The 11,288-nt window shown below is 45.2% G+C and overlaps 2 protein-coding genes across 2 annotated transcripts; both read right to left on the bottom strand.

The window, feature by feature from the left end:
• Positions 1-642: 642 nt before the first annotated feature.
• LOC126747733 (zinc finger protein 239-like) lies at positions 643-1,913 on the bottom strand. The gene is made up of 3 exons (XM_050456532.1): positions 1,650-1,913; positions 1,021-1,466; positions 643-970 (listed from the first exon to the last, which is right to left on the bottom strand). The coding sequence occupies exons 1-3, from the start codon at positions 1,781-1,783 to the stop codon at positions 717-719; spliced, it is 834 nt and encodes a 277-aa protein (XP_050312489.1). The 5' UTR covers positions 1,784-1,913; the 3' UTR covers positions 643-716.
• Positions 1,914-9,571: 7,658 nt separating this feature from the next.
• LOC126747735 (uncharacterized) lies at positions 9,572-10,631 on the bottom strand. Its single transcript, XM_050456534.1, has 2 exons — positions 10,440-10,631; positions 9,572-10,325 (listed from the first exon to the last, which is right to left on the bottom strand). The coding sequence occupies exons 1-2, from the start codon at positions 10,457-10,459 to the stop codon at positions 9,617-9,619; spliced, it is 729 nt and encodes a 242-aa protein (XP_050312491.1). The 5' UTR covers positions 10,460-10,631; the 3' UTR covers positions 9,572-9,616.
• Positions 10,632-11,288: the final 657 nt, after the last annotated feature.

Raw genomic sequence — 11,288 nt, 5'->3', positions numbered from 1 at the left:
GGACGTTCCCCCGTATGATATCTCATGTGAATGGTCACAGTATACGGTTGGGTGAAGCCTTTTAGGCACACGGGGCACTTGTGGGGCTTTTCTTTGGTGTGAGTCCGGATGTGGTGCCTCAAGATCTTCCGATTGGCGAAGTGTTTATCACAAAAGTCACATTTATGGGGCTTGACTCCCAGATGGACCTTCATGTGAGGCCTTATGTTCTTCTTCAGGACCTCTTTGCCGCATATCTCGCATACGCAACGTCTCTTTCGGTAATCAGGCTCCTCCACGTCGTGGGTTAGCATGTGCTTGATGTAACTCTGCTCGTAGCTCATAATTTTATCACAAACGGAACACTGGAACTTGAATTTGTATTGCGGATCGTGCTCGTTCCAGACGTGGTGCTTGAGACCTTTCAGGTAGCTCTTGAAGGATTTGGCGCAGAAGGGACAGCTGTCTGGATCTAAATGATCATCGAGCTGGTGTAACTTTTTAAAATGGTCCTGCATCACGGGGTTGGATTTGAACTCCAACTCGCAGATGCTGCAAGTGAACCGTTCATAGCGCTTCATCTCCGAGTGAATGTACGAGTGGCGCTTCAGGTTACCTGAAGAGGCGAAGATTTTGAAGCAGATCTTGCATGTGGGCCTAAAAAGGGTTTTTAGTCAGTGTGAGTCCTTTTATTAAACAACTTTATGGAGAAACAAAAAAACAGTTTTCAACCAATGTCATTTATTCAAACAGATATGGTTCTTCAGTTCGGTCTTTGTAACGAAGCCCTTCTGGCATCGGGAACACTCGTACGGTCTCTCCCCAGTGTGGTACCTCACGTGTACCGTCACCGAGTACTTTTGAGAGAAGCCCTTGCCACAAATCGGACACAAATAAGGCTTCTCATTGGTGTGAGTCCTCAAGTGAGTCTTTAGGCACACTCGCGTCACGAAGCTCTTGCCACAGTGGTCACAGGTATAAGGCTTCTCACCTAAAAGCTCACTAACTCCTGTACCCTGCAGTACTTGAACAAAAATTTACCTTTATGGGACATCATGTGAACCTTAAGGTTCTTCTTGAGTAACTCCTTCCCACAAATATCACAACAATATCGTCTATATAAGTACGGATACCTCTCATCGTTCGCATGCCTCTTGCGCATGTGAGCCTCCAAGTATTTGAAGGACATCAACCTTTTATCGCAAATCTGGCACGGAAACTCTGGCTTCAGGTCTGGATTGTGTGACTTCAGGTGCTTCTCGAACCACAATTTTTCTTTAAATTGTTTGCCACAGTGTGGACAGAAATGGTGCGGCTTTTGATGGATGGACTTGATGTGGTAGAGCAGCTGGTTTTTCGAGAAGAACCTTTTAAGGCAGTCGTGGCATTGGTACTTTCGTTCGCCATGGACGTAGGAGTGTTTTCTCAATTTTCTTGAGGTCAAGAAGGTTTTGGGGCAATTGGGACAGTTGAACGTGGCTGACGTGCTAAAAGGAGGTTCATTTTAGCCTGTATCCCTGAAATTCTGTCGCTGAAGTATTAGGGTAGGGAATTGGAGGGTATGATTTTGAATTTTAGGCCTGGAAGGCAAGGAATGAGGAAGGAGGTTCCAAAAACTGTCTGAAGAAATAAGAGTCGACTTCAACTGCCTGGAATAAGCTAGAAATTACCTGAAGAAGAAATACCAGACTCCTCTGGAGGCTTTGGAACTGAGTTTAATTACTTGGACTCTCAACGAACCCAACTCAACCAAGGAATTGTATGGGTTCGGCTTTTGTTGCGTGGACTTGATGTGGTAGAGCATCTGGTTTTTCGAGAAGAACCTTTTAAGGCAGTCGTGGCATTAGTACTTTCGTTCGCCATGGACGTAGGAGTGTTTTCTCAATTTTCTTGAGGTCAAAAAAGTTTTGGGGCAATCGGGACAGTTGAACGTGGCTGACGTGCTAAAAGGAGGTTCATTTTAGCCTGTATCCTTAAAATTCTGTCGCTGGAGTATTTAGGTGAGGAATTGGAGGATGTGATTTGAAATTTTAGGCCTGGGAGGCAACGAATGAGGAAGGAGGTTCCAAAAACTGTCTGAAGAAATAAGAGTCGACTTCAACTGCCTGGAAAAATCCAGAAATTACTTGAAGAAGAAGTACCAGAGTCCTCTGGAGGCTTTGGAACTGAGTTTAACTACCTGGACTCAGCCCAACCCAACTCAAACTGAGGAACTATTTTTTATGGACAGAAAGGAGGGCTTTAAAAACAACAGATTAGTTGCCTGAGCAGGTGTTTCCGACTTTAGAGTACTTTAAAGAGTAGATCGCACTCTGGATGGACTTGAGCCTCAAAGAAAACACTCATTAAAAAAAAACACTAATTTATTAAGCCAAACACTTGTGATTATTGAGTAGTGTCCTGGAGATATAACTCCTTTCACAAAACTGACACTCGTACGGTTTCTCCCCGGTGTGATGGCGCATGTGAATGGTGAGACTTCCCTTCTGGGTGAAACTCTTGTCACACACCCGACACCCGTAGGGCTTCTCTTTGGTGTGCACCACCCTATGGGTCTTCAGCAGGTTCCTGGTGGTGAAGTTTTTACCACACTCGTGACACTGGAACGGCCTCTCGCCGGTGTGGGTGCGCATGTGGTGCCTCAGACTCGCCTTCGAGGTGACATTCTTGCCGCAGATGTCGCACACGTTCGCCACCTGACCGGTGTGCGACTTCATGTGGACTTTGTAAGATTTCACGTGGGTCAGCACCTTGAGGCAGAGCTCGCAAGTGAATTCCTGCTTACGGTACTCCGGATCGTGGGATTTCTGGTGCTCTTTGAAGTACTGCTCGTTTTTAAACGATTTCTGGCAGACGTCGCAGGTGAGCTTCATGCCGAAATGTTTGAAGGCGCGATGCTTGTGAAGCTCGTATTTGAAGTTGAAGCCGCGGTCGCACTCGTCGCAGGGATACTTGAACTGGTTGTAGTGCACGTTGTCTACGTGGCGCTTCAGTATCGTGGCTTGAGAAAACGATTTTTCGCAGAACTCACACGCGTAAGTGATCATACCGACGTGCCCCGATATGTGACGATTGAGTAGGCGTTTTGTCTCAAAGGTTTTATTACAGTGGGGGCACGCCAGCAGTTTATCCTTGTGAGTCTGGATGTGTCTCCTGAGTTGGTTGGAGGAAATAAATTTTTTCTGGCAATAATCACATGGAAAACTAATTGATAACAGTTCTGATTCTAACCTAAAATATTTTAAGGGGTTTTATTGAATATTAGAAGAAGGTACTAAAGGACGTGCCTGGATTAAATTAAACTACAATGCCCGGAATATCCGCTTTTATTAAAGAAAAACCTAAAGTATACATTTTAAGCATATATATTGATTATAATTGTAAAAGAACTAAAGCTAAGACAGCCTCCGTTGCAGATCCAGAAACATTCAAATTATCCATAACTAGCATATGGAAACATGGAAAGCAACAAGAGACACTAATATATTTCAACAAATTACCCAGCGAAAACTTACTAAAACGGTCCGGGACACGTATGATAATCCAGATAAATCTGGCTAGGGAACTCCTGCAAACACACCTGACATCTCACTCTAACCGCCGTGGAAACATGCTCGATGTTTTGTTGCACGTTGGGGTAAGACGTTGCCAAAGATTTTGAACGGGCACTAGTACCTGTCTGGACCAAGAACGGACTGACCACTGATTTTTGAAGCATCTCCGCTGGCGTGTACCTCGACGATCTCTCGCTAGATCTAGATCTGCGTCTACGTCTTTTATCTTTTGGAGATCGATGCCTGGATCGAGAACCTTCAGGGCTTCTACGTCTGGATCTGTATTCTTCAGGAGACCTACGTCTACGCTCTGGAGATTTACGCTTAACGACATAATCCTCCTTGCGTTGAAGAACGCCTTCGCCAGAGTCTTGCATTTGCGTTAGGTAGTTTTCCTCCATATCGTCATCATCCACGTGCTGCTCCGTATGGTTGATATAGTCTCGGTAGTTGGTAAATAGGGTGGCGCACTTTTTGCACTGGTACGCCCCCATTTCTTGTCCAGGCTGCAGGTTGAGCTTGCGAACTGTAGATGACTCACTAGTGCTGAGTCTAGGAGACTCTACCCTTTTCCCGCTGCGCTCCCTGGAACGAGATCTTCTTGGAGAACGTCTGCGCTCTCGAGAGCTAGAGGTTCTATCTACCAGATCAATGACGTCAAGCATCTGCGACTTCTGAGAAATCAAGAGGCCCTTCTGGAGGCGTTTCAGCTCTTCGTCGGCCTTCAACATTTCGAAGGCCTTCGCCTTCTTCTCTTCCTCGAGCTTCTGCTTTTGGTAATACAACAGGTTGATCTTGAGCTTCTTCTTCTGCTGCTCCAGTTTGGCTTTGAATGAGCCACTGCGCATCTCGTCCAGCATTTTTTTTTGTTTATCCTGCGCGACCTTCTTCAGGGCTTCTGAAGTTTCGGATTTTGTGAAAGTGGATGTGGATGGTTTGGGAGACACTCTTCTTGCGGGTGAGCGCTTACTGAAGCTTGCAGGTTTCTCTCTGTCAGATGATTTTGTTGGTAAATGTTCGAATCGTGTGGGTTTTTTTGGGTTTTGAACGGTGCTGCCAGACGTCACTGTCGCTGGTTTAGGGTTTTGAGGAGGCTGCTTGCCCATCAAGCATTTGCTCACATCAACTTTCTCCAAGTCGGACCTGATAGAAGCCAGGAACTCGTGGGTCATCTCGTGGGCAGCAAGTTCGTCCTTGTTCTTAAATGTTTGCTTGCACGTCTTGCACTCCTTGAGAGTATTAGCACCTTGGGCATCTTTCCCCGAGATCAAGTTGAACTCCTTGAATATCTGGGCATGCGAGGTAAACATATGCTGCTTGATCGTCGACAAACTGCCGAATTTCTGCATGCAGATCGGACAATGATGGAGACTCGGCAGCGATAGCTCGTTCGCTAATTTCACGCAAAATATCTCGTGTACCGCCAGTACCTTCGAGGTGCTAAAACGCTTCGAGCACCCCCTGCAGGTCGTACCGCTAGACGAACCGAAGAAGACCGGTTTCTGCATGATCTGCGCCTGCGACCCGCCCTGCCACTGGTTCATTTGCTGATTGTACTGCTGCTGATTATAATTGTACTGATTGGGGTCCATATATTGCATCCCTTGGTTCCCGTACTGCATTTCTGGATTAAAATATCCGGCCTGGTACTGGTTTCCGGCATACATCGGCTGACCATACATTGATGGATCCATCGGTTGGTTATTGTACATGGGCATTTCGTATCCTTGATTAGGCATCATGGTATTCATTGGCCCTGGACCCATGTAGCCTTGATTCATGTGGCCTGACCCCATTGGCCCTTCTGGAGGACCCATTGCTCCCATCGGCCCTCCTGGACCCATTGGACCACCTGGACCCATTGGGCCTCCTGGACCCATTGGGCCTCCTGGACCTACTGGAGCTCCCGGACCCATTGGGCCTCCTGGACCCATTGGACCTCCTGGATACATTGGACCTCCTGGACCCATCGGACCTCCTGGACCCATCGGACCACCTGGGCCCATTGGACCACCTGGACCCATTGGACCACCTGGACCCATTGGACCACCTGGACCCATTGGATCTCCTGGAACTCCTGGAACCATTGGATTTTCTGGAAAGTATGATGCTCCATTACCATACTGCTGTTGTTGCATGAAAGCAGGTGACATGAAGTGCGATGGTTCTGTGGGATTAAAGCGAGAATTTTTTTTTTCTTTATTTCTTTGTCGTTTTTTGTTTGGTTTCATATCATATATTGGCCCTACGTCCCATTTTCCTTTCGATATTTTTTCTTTGAATTGCAATGTTTGATCAGATGTTTTCTTTGGAGAGGGAACTGCCTTATTTTGTGTCTTGATAGGAGCAGATGGAGCAGGCTTTTTGTTCTTATTATTGATTTTTTTAGTAAGGGATGCAGGTGTTCCTTGTCTAACTTCTGCTTCCTTAGATTTGTTGCTGCATTGAAAGCCTTGCTTGTATTTTGGTGGCTCATTTGAAGTAGAGTGCTTCTTCTTGTCATCGCTTTCTTTGCTAATAAAATCAGATTTCATTGGTCTATCTTCTGGTCTCTTGGTGCTATCAAACGACTTCTTCATTTTATCCCTTTCCTTATCAGATTTATCTGACGTGTCAGTTTTTTTACTCTCGTCTTTATTAGTAGATGCAGTTTCGGCTAGCTTCTTTTTATCAGAGCTTGCCTTGCTAGGGGATTCGAGATTGAACCCTTCAGGTGCAAGTTTCTTAATTTCTTTAGCAGATTCATCATCAAGTACGACCAAAGAGGCATCTTCTCCTTCACCAATTCTCAACTTCCTAGAAGCAATTACATGTTTGGCCAAGTGGCTTGGGTATCTCCAACACTTAACGCTCTTCAAACAAACCCTACAATTCACAAGATTCTCCCTAGGGACCGCATGTGATTTGACGTGGTCTGCCAACTGATTCTTATGAAAGGAGAGGCCGCACCAGTAGCATGCCTTGAACTCCTTACTTACCTTACTTACGTTGGTCAAAAACGCTTTATGGTTAGCGACTTGCTTATTATGAACGTAGCTCATGTGCCTCTCCAGCTTACCGCTGGATCGGTAAGTCATTGGGCAAACGAAGCAATTGAAGATTGAAGAAGTTTTAAAGTGTTTCTGCATATGTTTGAGATACTTGGTGAAATTGTGAATCCTACCAAAGCAAACCTTACAAGTGAAATGTTTGGGAGACGTCACGTTACGGTGGGACTCGAGGTGGTGCACGAACATTTGCAAGAAGTAGAAGTCCCGACTGCAGACCTTACAGTTAAACAAAGTTCTCTTAAGATCCCCGTGTTCTTTCGTGTGGAAGACAAGGTCTTCCGCGCTGGAACACGCACGATTACAAACTGAACAGCATATATAACCGTCGGGATGATTGGCCTCAATATGGGCGACCCTTTTGCGAATATTCCTGAACCCAAGGCCACAAGCCTCACAATAAAACAAAGCCTCTTTGGTCTCTTCTTTATCGTCAGAGGTCTCGGTGACGTTCTTGTGCTGAAACTTGGTGTGGTGCAATAGAGCGGACGTTTTTTTAAACTGCTTATTGCAACTCAAGCAGCTAAATGTGTGGTTTTCGTGCAGTAGAGTCTTGTGGTTCCAGTAACGTCTGAAACAGGTGAAGGTCATGGCGCAGATTTCGCAATAAAATTGCCTCCGCACCTTGAGAGAAACTTTGGGTGCCTTGGAAGGATGTCCTTTATGGTGCTTCAGCAGCCTCTTGACTTTGACAACCAGTTTTTTAGGAGCGGGTCTGCGTTTCCTCGGATTACCTATAATAGAACCTCCGTCTCCAGTTGTAAGATCTACAACTGTAGGAAATAGGAAAGCTTATTTAATATTACCTGTATCTTCGAAGATGACATGACTTACCTTTTGAAACTTCTTCAATCGTTTGAGCGGAAGCCTCTTCCACAGCTGACGAAATCTCTTTTTCTTCAACAGTTTCATCAAATCTCTCTAAACGAACTACCAACTGCTTTACTTCTTTATTTTTAATGACCTCCTTGGAAACTGTAGTAGCATCATCAGTTGACGATACCTCACTATTACCTGTTTCTGGGGCAGCTTCAGTGCACATTGACCTTTCAATTCTCTCCTCAAGCTCAGCAGATAAGTCTTGGCAAAGCGTTTCTATTTGACTTTTGTCATCTAGAGGAACCTCTGCCATTACATTTTCCAATTGGGTAAGCAGGTCGTCAAATTCGAGTTTTGTATCTGGTTCTTGCTTTACGGCTTTGCTTTGGTCAACATTATTGGGAGATATATTTGATTTCTTATCTTCCTGAGAGAGTTCTTCCTTAGTATCTTCGTTTGTGGTGAGAGATTTTTTCTTGATATCTTCTGTTGCGACGGTTGTCGGTTCTTGCTTGATGTTTGACGTAGATTTGCTAAAAATGTTTGCTGTTAGCAAAGTCTATTAAAGGAAGACTAATGGGGGAGGGATGCAGGCTTTTAAATGAAACTGAAGAAATTATTTAAAAAAATATGCTTATATTAATTAATATTTACAATTGTGGATCTAGCACTCAGCACCCAAGCAAATACAAGGTACCACAGCATCAAAAGACCTGTACTGAGCCTACTACACCTGAGGTGTATTGGGGCATAATAAACCAAGAAAAAAAACTTCCCTATCTTTCCCCACGTTTAAAGGTTACCCAGTAACTACCATCATTTTTCTGTCCCTTTTGCTTAAGCTTGTTTGCTTGTAGATATTTCCAATACTTATTTTCCGGATTTTTTGGACATCCAACTGTCTCTCCTTTCTTAGGCTCGTTTACTGGCTGAGGTACCGCTGGTGGAGCTGTCTTAGCTTTCTTTAAGACAAGAAGCATTCGTTGTTGCTCAGCCATATGTGGGGACTCAATCCTATGCACATCCAGATGTAAATAAGTCAAGTCCGTTGGCACATTCCGCTTGCAGGTGTTACACGAAACAATCCCGCATCCCTGAAGGACATCGGTGAGGTCTGAGTATTTCTCGTACTCTATAGGAGGATGTTCGTGGACGGTCAATCCGATCGAACGATGTTGACCCTCGTGTTCTGCAAACCTATAGAGTCTGACAAACGAGAGGCAGGTGTAACAGAACTGCTGAGGTTCCAGTCCCTTTTCTTCTTGCTCTAGAAGCATGTAAGGCCTCAGCACGTTTTTATGATCCTCCTGATGCTGGTCCAGTTGGTCCCTCAAAACGAAGTCGTGACACGTCAGGCACCTTTTGACCTCAAAATGATGCTTCATGTGCTTTTTGATGTAATGCGAGAGTTCACCGCACACGTAACATTGCTTAAATCGCACATTCCCGATCGGACGTCCGTTTTGCATTGGAAACGCACCATCCGGAAACTTGGCCTCGACTCCTCTATGGTACTTCCTATGGGTGTGTACATGGAGCTTGAATTCCTCCACATCGTTCAACTCACTGAGACACATGAAGCACTTGAACAGAACGTCCTGACGTCCGTGGAGGAGTTGGCGATGCGTTTTGAAAGCGTCTGGACAAAAGTAATGTTGGCTATCGCATTCCTCGCACACCAGATCCACGTTGTTCACCAGGGCGTGCTCTTTTTGGAAATGATTGAATAAGGTGTGCAGGTCAAAGCACTTTTTAGGGCACATGAGGCATTCGAAGTACGACTTATGGGCCACGGACTTATGATCGCACATGGCAACCAACTTGTTGAACTGTTGCCCGCAAAACTCACAATAGAATATAGTTCCTGATTTTGCAGCCTTAAACTCGTTCAATTCGTGGTTTGTTAAAACATGAAAATTGAGGAGCCCTATGGAGACGAATTCGAGGTTGCAAAGTGGACAAGACACTTTATGGTCATCCGGGGAGGCGAATATGTGATTTTCGTACAAGGAGAAGTGTTCGGTGGAGAAAGGACACAAGTTACAATAAATTTTCTTGGATGGCTTAAAGGTTTGCTCTGGCACAGCCATATAAGGTCTAATCCTAAAAAATGAAGCTATTAATATGCTTTCCGTAGACTCCGTAGGTTCCACAAGAGAGAAAAACACAAACTGTCCTCAACAAAATAAAATTTATTAATAAAATCTGCGAGAATAATCAGTTCTCGTTGACCCAGGAGTCAGCCACCACCCACTCGCCCTCATCGGCGCTCTGAACCAGATCCACCACCCTGCCCTCCTCATCAGAATCCAGTAAAACAATCGGGGAACCACCTCCTCCCTTATTCTTCCTATCGTAACTTTCATTAGAAGACGAGGAGGAAGACGAGGAGGAGAACCTCCTGCGCCTCCCAAGTGATCTACCCCTATGATGATGGTGCCTATGGAACCTCCCGTGCCATCCACGGTGATGGGGAGGCGGTCGTCCTCTCCTGTGAGGTGGAGAGGGCGACCTCCGACCGTGCCTGTGACGGTGTGGAGGCTCGGGAGGGTCGGCCCATCGTCGACACGTGCCGTAACTCGCCTCACTACTCCCTCCAGCATAGTCAAAGCCGTAAGGGTACGAGTAAACTTGGTTCCAGTTGTAGTACTGGCCCCAGCTACCCCACATGGAGAAATGCAGCGCTTTCATATGATTGATCAGGTTCTCTACGGTATCGAAATCCATGCCGCACTCGGTGCATTTGATTTCTTGATTCAAGGGGGGGCGAGGGGTGAGTTTATGGGTGGCCTGGTGGCTAGGAAATTCGTCCATGGGAAACACCTGGTTGCATTTGATGCAAGGGATTTTAATGGAGGTTTTCGTTATGTGCTTTATGTCCTCGTCAGTTTGGTCCTTCGATTCGGATAGGTCTACAATAGTAGGCCTAAAAAATGAGGGTTTTATAGAAGGTCGTTGGCACACCAAAGGATCGAGAGAAGAAAACAAATATTTTTTTTTTTAATGAAATAAAGTTCTTTAATAATAATAATAAACTTACTTAACGGGGTTATTTTCCATCCAAGTTTGGCTTACAACTAAAAAACATGAAAAATTGGATATTTCGAAAAACAAATCAAAATTCTTAAATAATAAACTAATTTAACGAGATCGTTTCCAATCGTTTGGCTTAAGGACCAACTGGATAAATAAAATTGGATATTCCCAAAAAAAAAAACGAACCTATTTAATGAGATTATTTTCTATTGTTTGGTTTAACGGAACCATTTGGATACAAAATGTGGCTGTTATAATTCCAGGCTTCGTAGTGGCTCTTCATGTGGTTTCTGAGCTCTGCCGTACTCCCATACACCTCGGAGCAATTGCTGCACTTGATGGGCTTCTGTGGAACCTTCGGAGGTGGTTGTTCCGACTTCGTTGGAGGCTTAGAAGCCTGGACTAACCATCTCAATGGCTTAATAATATACCACTCTAACAAAGGCGCCGCTTGAGGTTGTGGTTGCACTGGTGGCTGTACAATCGCAGCTCGTTGCTTTGATTTTGATTTGTTCTTATTCTTGACTGGCCTGGAAAGAGTCTTCAAGTCACCAAACTCTTTCTTATGGAAATGCTGAAGAATGTGCGCAGGTAACCAATCGAGTCGCACGTGTTTCTGTGGACAAACTGGACAGCGGAGGAACCTCTTGCCACTTCGATTGAAGCCGTACCTCGTGTGATCCTCAAACTTGTGTCGGATGCAATTTTCTGGTGCTTCGAACACTGTGGCGCATATTTCGCAGGTCGATTCCGGATCGGTATAATCATAATCGCCTTTGGTGAGGTCGCAATGACTTTGAAGGTGAGAGATAAAGGCGAAATCGTCGTCCCGGATCACGGTCGGGCACAGGCA

This window comes from Anthonomus grandis, chromosome 19, assembly GCF_022605725.1.
Source record: "Anthonomus grandis grandis chromosome 19, icAntGran1.3, whole genome shotgun sequence".
Classification (NCBI taxonomy): domain Eukaryota; kingdom Metazoa; phylum Arthropoda; class Insecta; order Coleoptera; family Curculionidae; genus Anthonomus; species Anthonomus grandis.
This window is presented reverse-complemented; position numbering and strand designations above follow the sequence as displayed.